At 39.4% G+C, this 24324-nt stretch overlaps 1 protein-coding gene across 19 annotated transcripts in view; it reads right to left on the bottom strand.

The window, feature by feature from the left end:
* Positions 1015–24324, bottom strand: part of GGNBP2 (gametogenetin binding protein 2) — a 37687-nt gene continuing 14377 nt past the window's right edge. For 3 of the 19 annotated variants that reach the window (XM_005669023.3, XM_021067323.1, XM_021067324.1), the window contains exons 5-15: positions 23642–23740; positions 19561–19686; positions 19356–19469; positions 11522–11731; positions 9454–9628; positions 7815–8009; positions 5042–5189; positions 3828–3953; positions 3583–3731; positions 2719–2967; positions 1015–1665 (exon numbers count right to left, since the gene is read on the bottom strand). In XM_005669023.3, the coding sequence (XP_005669080.2) occupies positions 1462–1665; positions 2719–2967; positions 3583–3731; positions 3828–3953; positions 5042–5189; positions 7815–8009; positions 9454–9628; positions 11522–11731; positions 19356–19469; positions 19561–19686; positions 23642–23740 (1795 nt within the window). In that variant the 3' untranslated portion in view covers positions 1015–1461. Of the gene's footprint in view, positions 1666–2718; positions 2968–3582; positions 3732–3827; positions 3954–5041; positions 5190–6553; positions 6634–7814; positions 8010–9453; positions 9629–11521; positions 11732–19355; positions 23741–24324 lie in introns of those variants that run through there. The other 16 variants (XM_021067329.1, XM_003131703.5, XM_021067330.1 and 13 more) reach the window with 12 other exon arrangements.

The following is a 24324-nucleotide window of genomic DNA, read 5'->3' as shown; positions in this document are numbered from 1 at the left end:
CAAAGACCGAAGCAAAACAAAACCAACCCTTGCTTAATTTAGGGATCTCTAACTGCAACAGAACGTGGAGAGGGGATCGGGCTCAGAGCCAAGGGTGGTGGGAGACCCTTGCTCATTTTCTATGGATTTCAGGATGGAAGCAAACAAGGGTCAGAAAGAAATGACTCATTTTATCTCTGCCTCAATCCCTATACATTTTGATTTGAACAGACAACTCAGGAGGTGGATCCAAAAAAATGCCACTGACTACAAAAATTAAATCTCACTAAGCTTCTGACCACATGAAATCTGATTAAGTGGTACAAAGTCCATAAAATTCATTCCATCCCCACTGCACAGAGCTATCGACTGTCCTGCTGCTTGTTTGCTGCCCACCAAGTATTATCAACACACAGACATAAAGCTCTAACTTAAGCACATGTGTTTACTGAACTACTGACTCAACCTTTTAAATGGCAGCCAAATGCTACTCCTAAGAGACTCTCTCCTTCAGTACTCGGACAGCTTGTGAAAGCAGTAAACTGTAATGCCAGAGTGACTTTATTGTTGGAAACGAGATAAGGAACAGGCACTTACATGGCCCACAGTGTGGTGAGCTCTCAGTGCAGCCTTCTGCTCCCAGTTCTCTACACGCTGAGTAATTACTTATCAGGGAATCCTTGACTCTGCCAAGTTTTATTTTCATTCTTCTAGTTCAATATGAACCTCTGAATTTAAGGTGCTTTGTGTTAAGTATCAGGGAACTTTTAATAATAGCAATTATAAGTCTCATGAGGAAGTAAGATGCTAGCCAGGATTTAAAGGTATTGCAGCAAATTTTTTCTTTCAAACACCTGGAAACTGCTTCTCTTGGTTGTCAACTCTGATTAAGGGAAGAATTTTGTCTTCAATAAGCTGTACCTCTCTCTCTTCATTGGCTCTTCACCCTCTCTAACACTGACATTGGCCAGCACCAGGACCACAGGTGGCAAATTAAAATACTGCCACACATTAAGCAGAAACATGTACACCAAATTTTACTATGCATATTAATAAATATTCTTTATTTTAAATTTTGCACATTGCGCTTTAACATTACATCCAAACATTTCGCAAGTGGATGTCTACTTTGTAAAACCATATATTCAGCTCATTGTCATTTCTGTACAGAAGTATAAGTACAACATTACTTTTTGCCACTAAGTTGCTTTTTAGCAAGTCTCACAGGAAGAGAAACATTTAATGAAAAGAGATGGCTTAAATCATACGGCAGGCCTGCGCAGCCACACAACTAAAGACACAAGCCTGAAGAAAGAACAAACTAATGAGGTTACCTCCACCGTCTCCCCAAACAAGAAAGAATCACATTGATTTAAGATAAAATTTTGCCATAAGTCACTAAATTAAGAGTTTTTTTTTTGAAAGAGAAGGCGCAGTAGTCATCTTGAGTGTTTCATTGAAAGACAGAGCTATTTTATTTATTTAATTTGCTCCAGCCGTTGTCAACCAGCCACTACAAATGGGCCTCTTGTGATCATTTAAGCGGCAGTATTTATTAAATTTCTCCTTCAGATGCTGTCGGTATTGTTCTCTATTGCTGTAGAAAGACTGGTTATTAGCCATAAATGACTGTATTTCATCTTGTGAGATAAAGATTTCCTCATCTGAAGTACATTCAGACTCATCCTGCAAATTAAAGCAGTGGTTAAGACTATGACAAATTAAGAATGCAAAACGCTGTGCTGATGGAGGACAGCCAGAAATTAGTCTACCTTTTAGTTTCAATTCAGTCATATCAAGTCTTTAACTGGGATGTTTAAAGGATAAGTATACTGGCATTCTGTCTCAGAAAGTACTAAGTTAAGAATAAAATGCAACTCAACTTGCATTTGTCCTAGAAGCATACAAGCAGACTGCCAACACACCTTAGCCTTAAACAGTGAGAGATGGTTACAACTAGCTACTACATTTTAAATGACCAGACTTAACTCTGGCTGGTTCTATGTTGAAACTCTCATCTCTACAAATTAGGTTAAAAAAACAAAAAACAAATTAAGTAAAATATAATTTTTTTAACTTGTCAAGTAAGTCACACAGTACAACCAGTAAACTTTACAACCATATGAAAAAAAAAAAAAAAAAAAACTAGTATTCTAAGGATTTGGCTCCCTAGGTATTCTGTAATGACTCCTGAAAAGAAACTACCCTTCTACTTCCTTGCTCCTCCTCCAAGTCCCACATAAACTACACACTGAGGGCCTCGGAATCAGGAATAATTCATCTAAAGTATGAAGATTTAGAGCCGAGTATAAAAGATTTTCCAAGTTCAGTTATGCTTTTATCCTACAAAACACCTAAAGGAAGTAACCTGGCAAGTGGGCTCTAGTTCAGCTTCTATATTCTTTCCTGGTCTGAAAAGGGTGGCTACCATAAATTACCATTTTGAAAGGCAATTTGCTCAGGATAACCCTCGTCAAGGAGTCAGACTCTTGGACATAATGCTAACTCTATCCCCTTCCCTCAACCTGTCTCTTCTACCTTTGAGACAAAGGAGGATAAGGAAATGTGCTCCAGAGCAGTTATACAAACCATAAGTGGAAGAACAGCAATGAAGTCACCAAGAACTAATGAATTACTATTAATTTCTTAAAAGCCTCCTCCCATCCCCAACTTCATCCCCTCCCACATCTACCCTGTGAGCAATCAGTTATCCACAAAAATGTATCATGGCTTACTTACAAGGAGTTCAACTAAGCTCTTGGCACCTTTTCCAGAATCAGGACCAAACGACGTTTCTGTAGGTTCTGCAAACTGTGGTACGTTTTTCCTATGCTCAAACCAAGGGAGTGGCTGCCCACCCTTTTCAGAGCTGCAACAGCTTTCAGGATGTGCATCTTTGGTCTTGTCGCGGTGAAACACTGTGTGCATGGTATTTCCTGAGGTCTCTCGATTACCTGGATCTGTAATACAGCCTCCAAGCTTTTGGATCTGAAATCACAACAAAAGGATTTCACAGTAAAAAGACAAGAAATAATAGTGATTACTATTGTATACAGGAAAAAAAAAAAAAAAAAAAAAATGCCCTGACAGAGTGTTAAGGAATACAGTGTGTTAAGGAATACTGAATGAGAGCAACAGCAGGCAGATACGAGGCACTTACTGCACACCAAACACCATGCTAATACATCAATATAATCTCACTTCATCTTCACAGAACCTAATCTGATAGGGACTATTATCTCCATTTTACAGATGGAAAAGCAGTTCAAGCAAACTGCTCAGATTAAGATTACACAGCTTACAGAGTTCCCGATCGTGGCTCAGTGGTTAACGAATATGACTAGGAATGATGAGGTTGCGGGTTTGATCCCTGGCCTTGCTCAGTAGGTCAGCAATCGGGCCTTGCCATGAGCTGTGGTATAGGTCAAAGACATGGCTCGGATCTCCTGTTGCTGTGGCTGTGGCATAGGCTGGCAGCTGTAGCTGTGCTTTGACCCCTAGCCTGGGAACCTCCATATGCCTTAGGTGTGGCCCTAAAAGAGCAAAAAATAAATAATTAAATAATTAAATAAATAAATAGAAATTCCAAGTTGTGAGACTTACGTGTTCATCACATTTCAACATCTTGCTTTTCTTTTTCTTCTTTTTATTTTTTCCTTTGGTGTTGTTCTCTTCAGAATTTGCCCAACATTCAACACAACTATCGCCATCATCCTCTTTGTCTTCACAGTGATGAACACAGGAATCATCACCTGCAGAAATCAATACTCTTATTTATGTGCTTAAAGAAGCCATGTAGCAGAAATAATTGCTACATTATTTGAATTGCAAGTTCAACCTGAACCTACCGTGTTCGTCATGATTACAAATGCCTTCAGTGCAGGCAACATCCGAACCCTCTCGAGAACCTGTTTCACTCCCTTCCATGCTAGATGAATAGCCACAATCACTACCATTACAGTGTGGAGATAAGCCTGAGAATAAATCGAGTGAGAGTTACAATTAACATGCGAATAAATATATTAAGACAAAGAATGAACCAACTGGTGACCACAAAAAAAAAATTTCAAAATTGATGGTCTACTTACTGAAAGTAACAAGTATATTAAATAACAAAAAATTTTATTATGGTTTTACAGTTTTTTATTTTGTTATTATTTAACAAATCAAACACCATATAGAACAAGGAAATACTAAGTGTCTGACTAAATTATATGATATTCTTGGGGCTATAAAGTAGTTTCTAAATTCTAGGTTACAGCATCTCTAAAAGCTCTTATAGGAGGAGTTCCTGTTGTGGCTAGGCGGCAATGAACCTGACTAGTATCCATGAGGATGCGGGTTCGATCCCTGGCCTCGCTCAGTGGGTTAAGGATCCAGCGTTGCCATGAGCTGCACAGTAAGTCGCAGATTCGGCTCAGATCTGGTGTTGCTGTGGCTGTGGTGTCGACCGGCAGCTGCAGCTCAAATTGGACCCCTAACCTAGGAACTTTCATATGCCATAGGTGCAGCCCTAAAAAGAAAAGTAAATAAATAATACATAAATAAACGCTTATTTATTTTTGTCTTTTTAGGGCCACACTCGTGGCATATGGAGGTTCCCAGGCTAGGGGTCAAATCAGAGCTATAGCCACTGGCCTGTGCCACAGCCACAGCAACTTGGGATCTGAGCCGTATCGGCAACCTGCACCACAGCTCACAGCAATGCTGGATCCTTAACCCACTGAGTGAGGCCAGGAATCAAATCTGCATCCTCATGGATGCTAGTCAGATTCATTTCCACTGAGCCACGACAGGAACTCCCAAAGCACTTGTATTTAAAATAAAGAAAGGAGTTCTCATTGTGGCACAATGAGATTGACAGTACCTCTACATGCCAGGTTCGATCCCTAGCCTGGCACAGTGGGTTAAAAGATCCAGCATTGCCACAGTGGCGGGAGAGGTCACAACTGTGGTTTGGATCTCATCCCTGGCCTGGAAACTCCATATACTGTGGGCAGCCAAAAAATTTAAAAAAAAAAAGAATAAACTTGAGTTAATTTTTTTAAGACCATTTACTTACCTTTCTTTATTTTAGGGGACCCCAAGAGATTGCCACTGCTAGGACAGGTACATGATGTATTTTCATTGGTAACAATTACTTCTACACAACTATTGCCATCTTCAGTGCTGCCACAGGCTTTGCAGCTGTTTTCTATGAAGTCTGTTTCCTTTAAGGATCCAAAATTAAGAGACAGTAAAAAGCTTTACCTTCACAATGGCTGTATTTTAATTTCTTTATTAACATAATCAATTAGACAGGAGTTCTGAGGTTAAAAATGAAGGAAAAAAAAAACTATTTTCATGAAAAATCACGAATTCACTTCAAAACAAAGAACCAACTAAAAGTAAGTTAAGATTTAATGGTAGGAGTTCCCGTCGTGGCACAGTGGTTAACGAATCCGACTAGGAACCATGAGGTTGCGGGTTCGATCCCTGCCCTTGCTCAGTGGGTTAACAATCTGGCGTTGCCGTGAGCTGTGGTGTAGGCCACAGACGCGGCTCGGATCCCACGTTGCTATGGCTCTGGCGTAGGCTGGTGGCTACAGCTCCGATTAGACCCCAAGCCTGGGAACCTCCATATGCCGCGGGAGCGACCCAAGAAATGGCAAAAAGACAAAAAGACCAAAAAAAAAAAGATTTAATGTTATCGGGGACATCTAGAGTCACAGTTCTCTGAGTGTGGTCTGCTGACTCCAGGGGTTCCCTAGGTCAAAATCATCTTCAACCTAATACTGACATGTGATTTGCCTTTCTCACTGTCTTGACACTTACCAAATCAAAGGCAACCAAAGTGTGTACTAATAGTCACCATATTCGTCACTTGTCAAGCTCTCTCATCAGGAAATAAATAAATAAATAAAAGGATATTTCACTTATGAATGTCTTTGATGAAGCAGTAAAAATATTACTTTTGTTAAATACCAACTCATGGAGAAAAGGTCTTTTTTATTATGTGTACATTTCTTTTTTTAGGGCTGCAACCACGGGCATATGGAAATTCCCAGACTAGGGGTCAAATTGGAGCTGCAGCTGCTGGCCTACACCACAGCCACAGCAAGACCAGATCCAAGCCTCATCTGAGACCTACACTGCAGCTCGAGACAACACTGGATCCTTAATCCACTGAGTTGGGCCAGGGATCGAACCTGCATCCTCATGGATACTAGTTGGGTTCGTTAGAGCTGAGCCACAACAGGAAATCCAGAGAAGAGGTCTTTTTATTAGTCTGTGACAAATAAGAATGCTGAAAGTACTTTTGCTACATACCAATATATAATGGTTGTCTCAAGGAAATACTCGTGCAACTGTTTGAATTGCAAGCTAAACTAGCTGCTTTTCCTAGAACATCAATTTCATTTGAATGAAAGAATGAGAGACAAACTATGGTTATTCAGATTTGGATATTTAAAAGGCATTTTCTCATAAATGAATGAAGTCAGCCCATCTCTTTAAAGGAAGAAAATGGATAGTATTTGTCATCACTGATTAAGATGCAAACTTTCAAACTACAATCAGAATTTTGAAAACTTACATATACAAACACAATGAGGTTGAAGACCCTCAGTGCTTCTGATGAGATCAGTAATAGCTTTAACATGATTATCTGATATTCTATAATGAAATGGGAAGATCTGCATAAATCAGTGAACCATTATCTTTCGAATGAACAAAGCCTCATGTTACAGAATCATGCATGAATAAAATCTATTCAAAGCACCAAGAGAGACCAACAGATTTTAACTTAAGAGTATGAACAGGTCATTGACAAGGTGTCAGGTTCCACACTGCAACTAATCTTTTAAAAAACTACCACCTGTCAAGTTACAATGCCAAAGAAGAATAGGTTTATATTAAAATACTCCTCCCTTTTCTATACACACACACACACACACACACACATATATATACACACACACATATATATGTATATATATCTGTGTGAGGTCAGACTTTCTTCGTCCTATCTTTAACCAAGCAACATATGCAAAAAGACTGAATAGAGAAGGAGATATGAGAATCTACTTCTTTTTAGGCCAAATATTAAAGAGATTTGCAACAATATAAAATAATGCCACCCTTCTCAATTTTGGGAGGAAAACAGTTATTTTTCAAATTTTTTTTTTTTTTTTTTTTTAAATGGCCACACTCGTAGCCCAGGCCAGGGATTGAATCTGAGCTGCAACTGCAACTGCTGTGATGCCGGATCCTTTTACTCACTGTGCCAGGCTAGGGATGGAACCCACACCTCCTCAGTGACCCAAGCCACTGCAGTTTTAGATTCTTAATCCACTGAGCTACAGTGGGAACTCCTCCATTTTAATTTCTAAAGCAGTGAATACTCATAAGTATAATCCATATACATATAATCTGATTGGGTACCTTAATTTTTAAGAATGCAAAGGGGTCCTGAGATGGAAAGTTAAGAAGTACTCTAGGTAATACATGGAGTTAACTTTCCACATTTGGCCTTTAATCTAACAGAATGCTAAGATCAGGTAATAAAACTATCCAACATTGTCTTTATAAAACAAAGCCATGACATTAAAGATTTTGGTTTATTCAGATTATATTAAGAAATGAAAAGCCAATATACAAGACACGGGAGCCCATACTCTGGGAAAGTATTGTAAAAATGCTAAATCTAGCAAAAAGCTATACAGCTATGAGTCAATATTAGGAAATAATGGGGGGCACAGTCTTTAAGGCATTAGCCTGCTGTGGTCCCCTTTGCCCGGCAAAGCAATAAAGCTGTCTTTTTCTCCTTTACGACCCCTCCCCGCAAAAAATACTACCTTCTCTTGGTTTACTTCCTTTTCATCTGCTGTTTGTAAGGGAGTAGGAATATCACATACACATTTATTTTTTCGTCTATTCTTCCGTTTTTGGCGCTTCTTTTCTTGCTTGAGTTCTCTTACTCGTTCCTCCTCTGAAAATTCTTCACAAAGTTGTTCCAATCGACTAATACCCTGTACTTTTTCCACAGTCATCTATTATAAAAACAAAAGCTTAGACTGAACATAGGCCCAAACTTCCCTTTATTTTCCAGGGAAATTCTCATTTGTTAAGTTTAAATGATGACACCCACCCACCCACCCACCCACACACACACACACACACCTGCAACCACACCCACACCTGTACCCACACCCACACCCACACAGAAACTGGTATTTCGTGCTGCAATTTTGTCAGGTAGCCCTCACAAAGAATTTTAAATTTTAATACCTTAAGTGATGAGTCTCAAAATCTACTCAGGAAGTGAATTTACAACTAATCCCTATGGGAAAGGTAGACTTACACATACCCATATTCCAAACTGGCAGTTAGGATATTTTGAATTTTAACAGTTTTCTGAATTTTAACATAGTAAAGCATATATTCATTCATTTCTTCATAAAATGAGAAAACTATTTAACCTGATTATATGATCCAGTTTCAGAAGACACAAACACACAAAGAGAAAAGGAATAAGAAAGCTATTCGGCAAAAACTGGCACACATCTCCTTAGACTCCCCAGAACAGTGTTTAAAGTTCATCAGTGGGCTTCTGAAAAGGGGGTTTAGAGCTTTCATACCATTCTCAATAGGGACTGGTGACCAGTTAAAAGAGTTATAACCATGCCCTAGAATACAACAAAATATTTACTAGCCAAAAAATTTATGTTCTACAGAATATAACCCCCCCCAAAAAAGTTACCAATCACAAGCATGAAACCCAATACCAGCATTATAAAGAGCCTTCAGTGTGCTTCTCAAAAGTAGCTCTACCATCATGGCATTCAGACAGCATTTACTTCACACAATTGGAAAGAAGCAGGCAAAATAGGACTCATTAAATGTTTCTAATTTTTTTTTTCTCTTTATGGCCGCACCTATGGCATATGCAAGTTCCTGGGCCAGGGGTCAAATTGGAGCTGCAGCCACTGGCCTACACCACAGCCACAGCAACACCAAATCCAGGCCCCACCTGCAGCTTAATGCTGCAGCTTGTGGCAATGCCGGATCCTTAACCCACTGAGTGAAGCCAAGGATAGAACCTGCATCCTCATGGATATTAGACAGATTCTTAACCCACTGAGCCACAACAGGAACTCCCTAAATGTTTCTAATTTTGATGCTTATTTGGGGACTGCTTTTAACTTGTCGATAGTTATATTTCACAGCAGCATCTCATTTAATAATTATCAACCTCAGTTTTCTACTCTGAGAATGTCTAAAAACCAATGCTGGCATAGTAACAGGATTGAAAAACAAAGAAAACTCTACTAACATCTAAATTTCAGTTCCCCAAAATACTCTTCTCTTGAACACCCAAAGCCAGGCCCAGTGGATCACAGCCCTTTAAGGCAAGGTAAGAACAGCAATTAACACTAAGATTCAGTCCCAGAACTTTAAACAATCTTGGACATTGAAATGGCCCACTGTTCTTACCTCAAAACTCTTGCGTAAAGCATCAACACCAAGATAGAAAAGCATCTGCCATGTCTGCTCTTCTGCTCGTAGTTTTTGCCAGATTCGATGCAGTCTTTCATAAAGATGAATTCCCAAGCAGGTCAGAACTTCTTCTTGAGCTATATCTATTGTCTTAGCATGCCTTTCTCTTCTCCTATAAAGGAAAATAAATCACACATATTTCCTACCACCCTTAAACTGAAACAGTAAAAGTTGTAACATCTCTGCAAGTTCAGGTTTTTTCAATTTTTTTTTTGTTGTTGTTTTTTGTTTTTTTTTTTTTTTGCTTTTTAGGGCCACATCTGCAGCACATGAAAGTTCCCAGGCTAGGGGTTGAATTGGAGCTGTAGCTGCTGGCCTATGTCACAGCCACAGCAACACAGGATCCAAGCCATGTCTGTGACCTATACCACGGCTCACAGCAAAGCCAGATCCTTAACCCACTGAGAGAGGCCAGGGATCAAACCCACAGCCTCATGGATATTAGTCAGGTTCTTAACCTGCTGAGCCACAAAAGAACTCCCCAAGTTCAGGTATTAAACACAATCTGCATACCCAATAATAAACTAGTAACAAGACAGTTACACATTCAAACTCAATGTATATCTAAACACATAAGCATACATTATATAATCAGTAAGAAATACACATGCAAATATAACTCGGTCTTAACACTGTTAAAAATAAGGTAATTCAGGAACTGGCCCTAAAGAGATGTTTTCTGGGGTACAGAGAAGTCATCACATATAAGTGTTCAGCTCACAGTAAGCATGACAGTTCACCTTCCAATTATAGCAAATGTCTATTTGTTTTTTGTTTCTTTTTTTGAGAGGATATGGAGAAAAGCAGTACAAAGTAATTTAATTGTGGGCAAAAGTAGAAGTGTTTACAAACATTAGTGATAAAAGAGTGTTTGTATTCTAAATGCCTTGCAGAAAATAGGCACTCAAATCAGTTGATACACAAAACACAAAGGGAAATGCATTCAATTTATTCTGTGAACAACTTTTCCTGATTTTCTTTTTACAACAAAGCCAGAGATAAAATTTTAGGTTCCTAATAATGATATATACAGTTCATGAATTACATTCAATAAAGTATTTCTTAACCCCCTGCTGCAAAGATCTCTCTTCCTATGCAAAAACCATCATTATGAACAAAATTTAAACATGGAAACACATGGATGGGGGGGGAATCTCTTCTAATCATTTTCAAATGAAAATGATAATCCATAACAATGAAAGCCCAAGAAAGCCTACCAATTTCAAGCAACAAGGAGCAGACAACTGATCACTTTCTCCATTTTTACTCAGTTAATTAAATGCATTATTTTATTTTATTTATTTATTTATTTATTTATTCTTTAGTCTTTCTGTCATTTCTTGGGCTGCTCCCACAGCATATGGAGGTTCCCAGGCTGGGGTCTAATCGGAGCTATAGCCGCTGGCCTACACCAAAGCTACAGCAACGCAGGATCCAAGCTGTGTCTGTGACATACACCACAGCTCATGGCGACGCCGGATCCTTTACCCACAGAGCAAGGCCAGGGATAGAAACTGAAACCTCATGGTTCCTAGTCGGATTCATTAACCACTGTGCCACGACGGGAACTCCTTAAATGCATTATTTTAAAGAAAGCAAAATCTTTATACAGGCACACTTTTTCTTCTGTCTTTTTGTCTTTTTAGGGCCGCATCATATGAGATTCCCAGGCCAGGGGTCGAATTGGAGCTACAGCTGCTGGCCTACGCCACAGCCACAGTCAGCAGGATCCAAGCCAAGTCTGAGATCTACACCACAGCTTATGGCAATGCCAGATCCTTAACCCACTGAACGAGGCCAGGGATTGAACCCAAGTCCTCATGGGTTAACCGCTGAGCTACAACGGGAACTCCTACAGGCACACTTTGAGATATATATACATATATATATATGTATATATATATGTATATATATCTTATGCCCTGAGGCAGAAGGTGATGGAAATATACTTTCAGTAATAAAATGAAGCAAAGCGCTAGATAGCCCATTCTAGCAAATTACATACTCATACCCTCCTGCGAACTCTGGCTCAGCACGACCCAAAAGATGTGCAATGAAGTCTGTCTCACAGCAAACGTGTATGTGTCTCTCATGAGGACAGCACCGCAAGCCTTCATAAAGTGCAGCACAGTAGCCCTTCTCTTTGCTGCAATCAAGTTCACCAATAAGGATATTGTATGCTCGGAGGACTTTATTCTTGCAATCGGTGCAAAACCTGTTGAAAAGAAAAATCTCCAAATAAAGAACTGGCTGTGTAATTATTTCATGAAGCGTGTAACAGTGTACTAGGCAATGATCCTCCCCTCCCATACAGAGCATTAAGAAAAGCCTCCATACACACATTGAAAACATACACATATATAAATACACATTTAGGGATTACATGAGTATAGCCAGATCTCCATTTCCAAATGATTTTTAAACCAGAGAAATACATGGGCCTAAAAGAATGAGGCAGACAAATTCCCGTTAGTTCACAAAATGCATGCCCAGAAAACATTAGTTGCCAAAGACTAGCGTATCTCCACTTCAAGAGCTTTTTGCACAGGTCAGAAATAAAACAACAAAGGCTACCAATCAATGATTTTAGGATTCCTCTCCTTTCAGTCTCTGAAAACAGTATCTTCAGCCAGTAAACTCTGATTTGAATTTTTACATTTTAATACAGCACTAGCTAGGGTATGGGGAGTGGGGGTGGGGGGGAGGGGCAAGAAGAACAGGAAAGTGGTACATGTATTTTTAGTTTACTGGTAATTTTCAAGATGTTGAATTCCCCCCCCCCAAAAAAAGCATGTTTGTCAACATACAGTCATAACACAGACAACATATATGTAGAAATGTGGTTTAAACTTAAGTGTATATAATGTGGTAAAACTGTAGAAGACTGCAAATGTAGAAAGACGACAAAGTTTTCTTTTAGAAAACCAACATTATTCAATCAGAAAAGAAAAAAGAATAGAGCCTGGTTTCTTTTTTTTTTTTTCCTGCAGTTTCAGCACACAGAAGTTCCTGGGTCAGGGATCAAAACCTTGCTACACTTGCAACCCAAGCCACAGCAGTGACAACACGAGATCCTTAACCCACTGAGCCACCAGGGAATTCTGAGTCTGGTTTCTTTATTATTGAACACATGAAGAACTCGGGCTGGTGAAAAAGCCAGGTTCACAATATTAATGACTGGCTCTTTGAGATCAGGTGTGATGGGATGAAGAAAGTTTGCTCTTTGATTTATATTCATCTCCCTAGGTGAGCTCATCTATTACCACAGCTTCAGTCAACACGCCTGACTCTCAACTCTATAGCTCAGCTCAAAACCTGTCCTTGCCTCAGAGCCAAAACCATACTGAAAAATAAGGGACAGCACAACGTCCAACAGGCAACACATTAAATTCGCTGGCCAAAACCAAATGACCCTTCCTATGTTCCTCCACTCACAGTCACCCAGGATGGAACCTCAGTTAATTCCAACTCTTCGCTAGGTCCTGCTTTTAGGGATGAGGCTAAATGGCATCAATTCTTTCTTACATCTCTTGAAAGACCCTTCTTTGTAATTCTCTCTGACCTTTTTAAGTTGCCTAGACACATTTTTTTTTTCTTTTTATGGAGGTACCTGCGGCATTTGGAAGTTTCCGGGCCAGGGGTTGAACTGGAGCTGCAGCTGTCAGCCTACACCACGGCCACAGCAATGCCTGATCCAAGCCATATCTATACTGCAGCCTGTGACAATGCTCGATCCTTAACCCAATGAACGAGGCCAGGGATCAAACCCACATCCTCACAGACACCATGTCGGGTTCTTAACCCACTAAGCCACAATGGGAACCCCCCCCAAAAAAAATTTTCTAAAACAAATCTCATTACCTCACTCTCAGCTTAAACCTCCTCACTGTCTACAAATAAAATCCAAGCTCATCAAGGTGTTCAGTGACTTCTCTTCTCAACCTACTATTGCCAATCGTATTTCCCACGACTCGCCTCTCCCGTCACGGTCCCTCCACTCTACCCTGCATCTGTATACGGACCACAGAGACAATGGACTTTTTTTTAAATGGAAGTACAGTTGATGCACAATGTTGTGTTAGTTTCTGGTGTACAGCAAAGTGATTCAGTTATACATATATGTGTACACAGATTTATTATTTTTCATATTCATTTTCATTATGGTTTATTACAAGATGCTGAATACAGTCCCCTGTGCTATACAGTAGGACCTCGTTTATATTTTACATATAGTAGTTTAAATCTGCTAATTTCAAACTCCTAGTTTATCCCTCCCCCACTTCCTCTCCCCTTTGGTGCTCATAAATCTGTTCTCTATGTCTATGAGTCTGTTTCTGCTTGTAAATAAGTTCATATGCATTATATTTTATTTTATTTGTTTGTCTTTCAGGGCCACACCCGTGGCATATGGAGGTTCCCAGGCTAGGGGTCGAATCCAAGCTGTAGCCGATGGCCTACACCACAACCACAGCAAAGCGGGATCCAAGTTGCATCTTCGACCTACAACACAGATCACGGCAATGCTGGATCCTTAACCCACTGAGCAAGGGCAGGGATGGAACCTGCATCCTCCTGGAGCTAGCTGGGTTCGCTGAACTGCTGAAGCACGACAGGGACTCCCATATGCAACATATTTTAGATTTTACATAGACGTGATCTAACATGGTATTTGTTTTTCTGATTTACTTCACCTACTATGACAATCTCTAGGTCCATGTTATTGCAGTTGGCATTATTTCATTCTTTTTTATGGCTCAGTAGTATTCCAGTGTGTGGTGTGTATGTGTGGGTGTGTACACATACTACATCTTACCTATTCATCTACTGATAGACATTTAGGTTGCTTCCATGTACAATGGACTACTCTGAATATAGCTCACATATCCTTATTTTAAAAAGTCTTTTTTGGAGCTTCCATCATGGTGCAGAGGAAACGAATCCGACTAGGAACCATGAGGTTGCGGATTCGATCCCTGGCCTCACTCAGTGGGTTAAGGATCCATCGTTGCCATGAGCTGTGGTGTAGGTCGCAGACTTGGCTCGGATCTTGCGTTGCTATGGCTGTGGTGTAGGCTGGCAGCTGTAGCTCTAATCTGACTCCTAGTCTTGGACCCCTCCATATGCTGTGGGTGTAGCCCTAAAAAGACAAAAACAAAAACACAGATACACACAAAAATTAATTCAAAATGGCTTAAAGACCTAAACATTATCTCTGAAACCATGAAACCCCTAGAAGAAAACATGACAATGGAATTTCTTGGGTATGGCATCAAAAGCACAGGGGACAAAAGAAAAAACAGACAAATGAGACAATCAAAAACTTCTCTGTAGCACAGGAAACAATCAACAGAATGAAGCACAACCTACGGAATAGAGAAAATATTTATAAACCACATACTGAATAAGAGATTAATGTCCAAAATAAACAAAGAACTCTTACAACTCAATAACAAAGAAAAAACAACTTCATTAAAAAATGGACAAAGGGAGTTCCCATTGTGGCTCAGTGGTTAACAAATCCGACTAGGAACCATGAGGTTGCAGCTTTGATCCCTGGCCTCGCTCAGTGGGTTAAGGATCTGGCGTTGCCGTGAGCTGTGGTATAGGTTGCAGACGCAGCTCCAATCCCGCGTTGCTGTGGCTCTGGCGTAGGCTGGTGGCTACAGCTCCGATTCGACCTTTAGCCTAGGAACCTCCATATGCCGAGGGAGTGGCCCCAGAAAAGGCAAAAAGACCAAAAAAAAAAACGCAAAGGACATGCATAGACATTCCTCCAAACAAAATACACTAATAGCTAACAAGCATATGAAAAGATGCTCAACATCACTGATCTTCAGGGAAATGAAAATCAAAACCACATATCGCCTCAAACCCATTGTATGGCCACTATCAAAAAATTAGAAAATAACAAGTATTGGTAAGGATCTGAAGAAATTGGAACCCTTGCACATTGTCGATGGGATTGTAAAACGGTGCTGCCAGCAAGGTAAACAGTATGGCATTTCCTCAAAAATTTAAAAAATAGAACTACCATATAATCCAGCAATCCCAATTCTGGGTATGTATCCAAAAGTATTAAAAACAGGATCTCAAAGAGCTTTCTGTACATGCTCATGTTCACTGCAGCATTATTTACAATAGCCAAGATGTGGGAACAACTAAATGTCCACTGACAGGCAAATGTATATATTGTATACATACACTAGGACATTATTCGGCCTTAAAAAAAAGAAGAAAATCCTGGAGTTCCCACTGTGGTGCAGTGGGACTGGCGAAGTCCTGGAAGTGCTGGGACTCAGGTTTAATTCCTAGCGCCACACTGTGGGTTAACGATCCAGTGTTGCCAGAGCTGTGGCTTAGGCTGTAACTGCAACCCAGATCTGATCCCTGGCCCAAGGAACTCCATATGCTGTGGGGCAGCCAAAAAAAGGGAAAAGAAAAAAAAAAAAGAAGAAAATTCTGTCATATACGACAACATGGATGAACCTTGAGGACACTATGCTAAGTGAAACAAGTCAGACACAAAAGACAAATACTGCAGGATTCCACCTTTGTGAGGTGAGTTACAAAAGTAACTGAACTCAAAGGAACAGAAAATAGAATGGTGGCTAGCAGGGGACGCAGGGAAACGGGGAGTTAGTTTTCAATGGGTATAGCTTCAGTCATACAAGATAAAGGAAATCCTAGAGCTCCATTGTACAGCAATGTGCAAATAATTAACAATACTGTTCTGTACACTTAAGAACTGTTAAGAGCGTAAATGTATATGTTTTTTATCACAATTTTTTTTTTTAGGGCCACACCCATAGCATATGGAAGTTCCCAGGCTAGGGGTCAAATCAGAGCTGTAGCTGCTGGCCTACGCCACAGCCACAGCAACACAGGATCCAAGCTGTGTCTGTGACCTACACCACAGCTCATGGTGACACCAGATTCCTAACAATGAGTGAGGCCAGGGATCATACCCACATTCTTAAGGATACTAGTTGGATTTGCTTCTGCTGTACCAAACAGGAACTCCCTATCACGATTTTTTAAAAAAGCCTTCCCTGGAGTTCCCACTGTGGTGTAACAGGATCAGCAGTGTCTTGAGAGCCCTGGGATGTAGGTTCAATCCCCGGCAGTAGGGAATAGTTTTTTTTTTTGGTCTTTTTAGGGCCACACCTGCAGCACACGGAGGTTCCCAGGCTAGGGGTCAAATCGGAGCTATAGCTGCTGGCCTACACCACAGCCACAGTAACTTCAGATCATTAACCCACTGAGCGAGGCCAGGGATTGAACCTGTGTCCTCAAGGATGCTAGTTAGATTCATTTCTGCTGAGCCATGATGGAACGCCCCTGACTTTTCCTGCTTTCAAAAGTAACCTTGCACATACCTTTGTGAAACGTTTTCTTAAGGCAGAGGTTTCACAGTTCCCTAACACCTCATTTCTAACACTGTATTATAAAGGTCTCAGAAGAGTCCACTAAATAAAGTCGAAGTGCCAAGACATTTAGAAATCACTTTCAACTAACTATACCTCAAAAACTCAAACTGTACCTAAAACAAGAACTAAATACACTAGAGTACCAAAGACTCTCAAATCTGGCAGGCAAACGTTCACTGATGTGCTTACTACCTGCCAGATACTGTTCTAAGTAAGTCTTATTATGTATCATCAACCCTCACAACAGGAGTTCCCGTCGTGGCTCCGTGGTTAGCGAATCCAACTAGGAACCATGAGGTTGCTGGTTCAATCCCTGGCCTTGCTCAGTGGGTTAAGGATCTGACGTCACCGTGAGCTGTGGTGTAGGTTGCAGACACGGCTCAGATTCTGCGTTGCTGTGGCTCTGGTGTAGGCCGGCAGCTGTAGCTCCAATTAGACCCCTAGCCTGGGAACCTCCATACGCTGTAGGTGCGGCCCTAGAAAAGGCAAAAAGACAAAAAAAAAAAAAAAAATCCTCACAACAGATTTAATCTTAAAACAAATCTTATACTGGATTACTGTTACCATTATTTTTATCCTAAAGAAAAACACTGAGGTACAGAAAAGGAATTTATACAAAGTTATAATCAGTAGAACCCAAATTTGATGCGATCTCCCTAATTATTCTCTTAAATGTACTTCTCCCCCACCCTTAATGTATTTATAAAATGGACTCCATCTTTCTTTTTTTTTTATTTTATTTATTTATTTTTTTTTGCTTTTTTAGGGCCACACCCAAGGCATATGGAGGTTCCCAGGTTAGGGGGTCAAATCGGGGCTGTAGCTGCCAGCCTACGCCACAGCCAGAGCAATGTAGGATCCGAGCCGTGTCTGTAACCTACACCACAGCTCAGAACAACACCAGATCCTTAACCCACTGAGCCAGGCCAGAGACTGAACCTGCCTCCTCATGGATGCTAGTCAGATTCGTTAACCACTGAGCCATGACAGGAACTTCCACTTTTTTTTTTTTTTTTTTTTTTTTTTTTGTCTTTCTGCCATTTCTTGGGCCACTCCCGCGGCATACAGAGGTTCCCAGGCTAGGGGTCGAATCAGAGCTGTAGCCACTGGCCTACGCCAGAGCCACAGCAACGCGGGATCCGAGCCGCCTCTGCAACCTACACCACAGCTCACAGCAACGCCGGATTGTTAACCCACTGAACAAGGGTAGGGATCGAACCCGCAACCTCATGGTTCCTAGTTGGATTCGTTAACCACTGCACCACGATGGGAACTCCCCCACCTTTCTTATAAATATAAAATATTGCCTCCAAACACAGGAAATAGCTACAACCAACAAAGGAAATTCCAAAACATTAGTTCTAAATTACTAGTAATTTATCACCCTCAAAAAAACTATCTTTTGGATGAACCTACTCAAACAGAACACAAGGATCAGTTTGTATTTAAAGAGAAAGGAATCTATGACGGGCCTATATGTTTGCATGTTTTACGCTTATAATCCCCTTTCCAAACTCCATATAATTGACACATTCTCTGCTCTCTTGAATATCATCAACCAAAAGGCAAAAAACAAGCAAGTTTTTAATTGAAAAAAGAAAAATGCTTAATAAACTTAGTATGTAGGTTATTAGCTCACCGCCATCAATATACACCAATCTTGATAACACCAGTTTTAATCATTTAAGTATGTCTTCTAGAAGTGTTCCCAAAATAACTGTGTGTATCTGTCCCCGAATCAAAGAACACACAACCACAAACCCAACATGTGACAAATTTATAGTAAAACAGTACAACTCCCCCCCAAGAATGCCATCTCTAGATGGCTCCCTTACCAGTTTCCTTTCCTACTGCACTCTCCCTCCCTACGAATTTCCAAATGTTAATGACACTTAGAAAATTCCTTTGTAAAGTAGTATTCTAAAAAGAAAAATCTGAAGTTACTTTTATAGTACATGAAGCACATGAATTCCAACTCTATTTTTAGGTCTTGACAAATAATTAAAGAAAAAATAATTCAAAATATTACTATATTATAAAAGCTGCTAATTTATCTTTAGTTTTGAAAATGACATCATAAAAACACTTGTCATAAAACAAGGAGTACTAGAATTTCCAAAGGGATTAAGCACACTTTACTTGATTCACAATTATTCTGTGTTTCTTGAAAGGCTGGCCTGGCACCAATAGGTAAAGATTACAAAAAAGGCAATGCTGGCCCAACACCACAAGGTCAACACTGAGAGCCAGCCCATGAAGGAACTGCCTATCCTAACATTAAGCTCCGCCTAGTGCCGGGTATTAACGGGAAGGCTGGAGTCCCATTACATAAAGAAGGTCAGGGACAGGTCAGTCTCGATGACTGACAGCTAAGGCACCTTCCAACGATACCATGAAGCCCTTTAGACTTACCTGTGTTTTCGCAGATAGGTTTCTAGTGTTTCTAAAAGACAACTAGAGTCAATTAAAACGACTTCATCCCTGCATTCTTGGGACATTAGTTCCCATACGTCCATCCAACAACCTCTGCAGAAAGAAACAAATCTTAGTGAGGAGAAGGAATACGTAAGGGTAAAACATTTTTTAAAAAGCTGAGTAAAGGATTGCTTGATTTTACCTGGCCGTTCCCTGGAAAGGTCCATAATGGAAAATGATCCTACACTTGCTGTCCTTCCTGTGGTCTTCACTACTTCTCTTATCTGTACTTAACTTCTCTGAACTGACACTGCTACTGCTCCCTTCACTGTAGTACAGTATAGTACAAAGCTTAGTAACACTGGGATAAGCTGAAGGAATAATTTCTATACTCTAAGTTAAAATCATAAACTCTTTAATACATTAAGATATTAGTAGGGTAAGTTTGCAAATTTTTATATAATTACATATTCACTTTAATCACATTAAAATATTATTTAAACAGGTGCTCATATTTTTAAACAAAATTTCTGCTCAACTATTAAGTTTATCTGATATAATTGAACAACATTTTCATTTATCAAGATAGCAACTCGTTAATATAATAAGCATTTTATGAGTAAATCTACTTGGAATGTTTTAGTCAAAAGGGCTAAGAAATTATAAAATATTTTCACCCATAAACATGGATCAATCTTGCACAAGCTGAAAATTCTAACAAGTTTTAATCTACTTAAAGTGATTTTATAGCTAGCCCATAGCAACCAAATTCTTATCCACCTTCGAATTTACAAGTAGCTGGGAAAGTCACAGATTAATCTAATTATAGTAAATAAATTTTTACATTTGCTAAAATAAGATAAACACTTTATATAACCTAAATTAGTAGTAAGTACTATACAAATAAGTTTTTAAAAACTTACTAAAAACTTCCCAGACTCTCCCTCCCCCACAGGTTTCAATGAGGCGCTGGTCATGCATTTTGCTTTGCTGAAGATGTGCATTCCAAGAGAAATGTGTTTCTATATTCCATTCAATGATAGTCTTCTTGATTTTTCATGATTCTGAACAACTGGCTCCTGCCTGTTCTTCTGCAGGTCTCACTATAGTCCTAGAAATTCATTACCTTGGATGCTTGAGATGGAAAAACTTCTGAATCTTTACTTAACCTACACATAGCTAAACAGGTATTTCTCAACCCTCTGCCCACCACGCAAGGTCATATATACAATTCAGCTCCCTACTTCCTTCTCACAAGGGCTCAGGCCAAGGGTCAATGCTCCTTATTTTCAAAGAAAAACCTCAACTCCTTCTCTGCCTTTACATCCTTCTACTCTCAACTTCCCTATTTGTGACTTTCTAATTATGCTTGAGTGACCCATAATCAAAATATGAATAACTCTGAAACGCAAGTTCTCATTTTGAGGAAAAGGTTCATGAAATCAGAACTGGGGAATGACAATTATACCATCAAAATGTGAAAGAATTATTCTAAAAAAAAAAAGCTTTTAAAAATTCTACAGCTCAAATCAAGATTTTATCCATAAAACCTTCAGACCAAATGTCTTTATACCATTCCTTCCTTTGAAGATCAAGCTTTCTGAAAAAGTAAGTCCTTCCACTTCCCTGTTCTCCTCCATACTTTCCACTCACAGGTGAATCCATTACCACCTTACACTGCATTCACTTTTCTACCCATTCTGGTCCGGATTCTGTCTCCATTTAACAAAAGATCTCACCAAGATTACCAATTATTTCAGTGTTGTTATATCTAATGGACCCTTTTGGGTCCGTGATAACTTAGCGGCCTTTTAACTCAGCTGACCAAACCCTCCTGAAACACTCTTTTCCCTTGGGTTCCTCCTATCTCTCTGGCCACTCTTAAGTTTCTTTAGGCTTATTCTTTTCTACCATGAAATTGAATTCCTCAGCATTCCTCTCTCTTCCACTGTTATTCCTCTATGATTTTGTACAGCTGACCAATGAACAACACGAGGTTAAGCTGCACAAGTCTACTTGTACATGGATTTTTAAAAATGTCACAGTACTACACGATCTGCAGTTCACTGAATTTGCAGGTATGAAGGAACCCTGTATACAAATGGCCAACCAGAAGTTACATTTAACTTTTCCACTGCATGGAGGGGTGGTACCCCAACCCCTGCATTGTACAAGAGTCAACTATATATCATTCATCAGCTTCAGGCCTACACCTCTGGTCTAGATCTTTCTTTCAGATTATAGACAACTTACTCTCGAACTAGACTCTTACGATTAATTAGGCTGAAACCTAATCAACTGCATTGTACTTTCCAGTGAAGAAAAGTCTAAAGAGAAAAAAGAGGAGAACAACAGTGGAAAAATATAAAAAAGAAGAGTCATAGTAGCATAGAATGGCGGTAACCATCCCAAGTGGAGGAGAAGGAGTCTTGGCTAAGCAGGCTACTCTCTGGCCTGCTACCCGCAAGGTACACGGGTATAACTGAAGCTATACCGGTGGAAGCACTGCTTAAGGTCAACTAATTCCATTCCTATTGACTGCATAACTCAGCAAACCACCTTCCAAAGCATTTGGCTTCCTGTGTGGTGGGGCGAGAGCTCAAGGGGGATGTGAAGCCTGTGGAGGGTTGTTTTTGTTTTTAAGGTGAAACAGAGGAAAATATAACTGGACATCAATTGAATAAAAGTTGATAATTAATGAAGCAAAGTCAATAAAAACAACAGGAGATGGAATCCAGAGCAGAAGTGGAAGAACTGGTCTTTGAAGGAAGGTGGCAATTAGCACAGATGTTTAAGATGCTGGGGTAGCTGCTGCTCTTTAGCTCAATGAGGAACATTCATAACAAAAAAACAGAAGGCAGCCTTTTTATTACATCATATTACCCCGTGGCTTCAGTTGACAGATTATTCAGATAAAGCTTATTATCTAAAGAGAAAATTAGACTGAATTGTGCATTAAGAAAGTCAGGAGTTCTCTAAAGATATTGGTAAGTCAGGTATGTGAAATAATTATCCTTAAATAACCACCTTAGGTTGTGAAGAGCTTCTCTGAGTTCAGAGTTCTCTCACATTAAATATCATACAATGTATGGTTCTTGCTTAAATCTTGATTCTAACAAATCAATGTAAAAAGATACTTTCAGAGCAAGGTAGGGAAATCTGAATATGAACCATGTATTAAATTACTATAGTTAAAGTTTGTTAGGTGTTATAAACGGCACTGTCATTATGAAATAAAATGTCCCTATATTTAGAGATGAATATGGAAATATGTAGCAGTAAAATAGCATTATGCCTGAAACTTGCTTTCAAATACTTCAGCAAAGAAAAAGGTGGATAAATGAAATAAATGCAGCAACTCTTGATAACTACTTTACTATGGAAGGTATCTGGGGGTTAGGGTGTCTTTGCATAGTCTATACTTTCTAAGTGTTCGACAGTTTTCATAATAAAATTTAAAGAAAAAATTTATTCCTGAGTATAGAGAAAAAAAACAAGATTATGAACACACCACCACCTGGTCATCTAAGTCTTTTTACCAGGAAGGAAAATGTCGACTTAACAATAGGTGTCAACACTACTAATGAGATGTTCAAAAAAGGGGTTTTGAAAATTAATTCAGAAGTACAGTTGTACATCACCCCATTCTCTCCAAAAACAAAAGCTACTTCTTGGAAATTTCCTTCAACTTCCACGGCTTCTCCTTAACACCCCCAACCCCCAAGCAATTTTGTGGGGGCAACTTCGACACTGTGCAGGGAGGGAGGTGGGGGCAGAAGCAGCCTTGGGCATTATAGCACGTAACCAAGGAAAAAACCTCCAAGTTAGTTACATAAATTCATTTTGCTATGATTGATTCAAGATTTTTTTTAAATCCTTGATAAATTATTAGGGAAACCTACAGACAAGAAAGACAAGAAAAATAATTTATACGTTATGACTATTAATATAAATTAAAGAATGCTACCACTACTTTGAAAAATTTAATATTGGCTACATAAAGTTCCACAAGATCTTAACCTCCTTCCTCTGAAACCTGTCTAATACAAGGAAAAAAATTTTTAAAAAATCAAATTTATATTGAGACCCTAGACAGTCCCAGTGCAAAAAAAGGCCTACAGAATCAGGAGACATATTTATTTTGACTAATTACATGGTGTTATACGTTAGCATGTAACCAATTAATGAAATAAAACTAGCAATGTGGTTTTCTTTTTACTAAACATGATCAACGCTTATAATCTTAACAATGACAAAGCATCTTGATAATCAATTCTACTTACCCCAAAGGTTTTGGTTTGTGCGTATCTAAGGAGTGCAACTGACATCTCTTGTTCTTTTTACTTTTTGGAATAGCATCTATCATGTCATTTAGTTTGGACCTAATTAAAAATAAACCATTAAAGGTTTGATTAACATTAATTTTTCTTTAGAATTTTCAAGAGATCTATTACTGCCTTTGAGTGAGAAATATATTTAAAGTATTTATTACAGACATAATCACTTAATTTGAAACTTAGTCATCAAATAAATTCTAACCCAAGGGAATTCCCACTGTGGCTCAGCAGACTAAGAACCTGACTAGTATCCGTGTGAGTGCAGGTTTGATCCCTGGCCTTGTTAAGTGGTTAAGGATCCTGAGTTGCTGCAAGCTGTAGCATAGGCTGCGGATGCAGCTTGGATCTAGCATGGCTGTGGCTGTGGCTGGCAACTGCAGCTCTGATTTGACCTCTAGCTCCGGGAACTTCCATATACTGTGGGTACAGCCCTAAAAAGAAGAAAAACAAAAATTCTAACCCAAGGGTCTGGACATTTATATTCTCATTTCATTCCTGTCAAAATGTTGAAGAAGACCTGCTCTATTCTACACACTTCCCCTAGACAGCATCTGTCTCATTCATCTTTGCATCTGCATTGTATGTAGCAGTGTTCCTAGCACTCAAAATATTTTACGACTGATTGCTAC

The sequence above is a fragment of the Sus scrofa genome, chromosome 12, assembly GCF_000003025.6.
Source record: "Sus scrofa isolate TJ Tabasco breed Duroc chromosome 12, Sscrofa11.1, whole genome shotgun sequence".
Lineage (NCBI taxonomy): Eukaryota > Metazoa > Chordata > Mammalia > Artiodactyla > Suidae > Sus > Sus scrofa.
The sequence above is the reverse complement of the archived record's forward strand: the minus strand, read 5'-3'. Positions and strand labels throughout refer to the sequence as shown.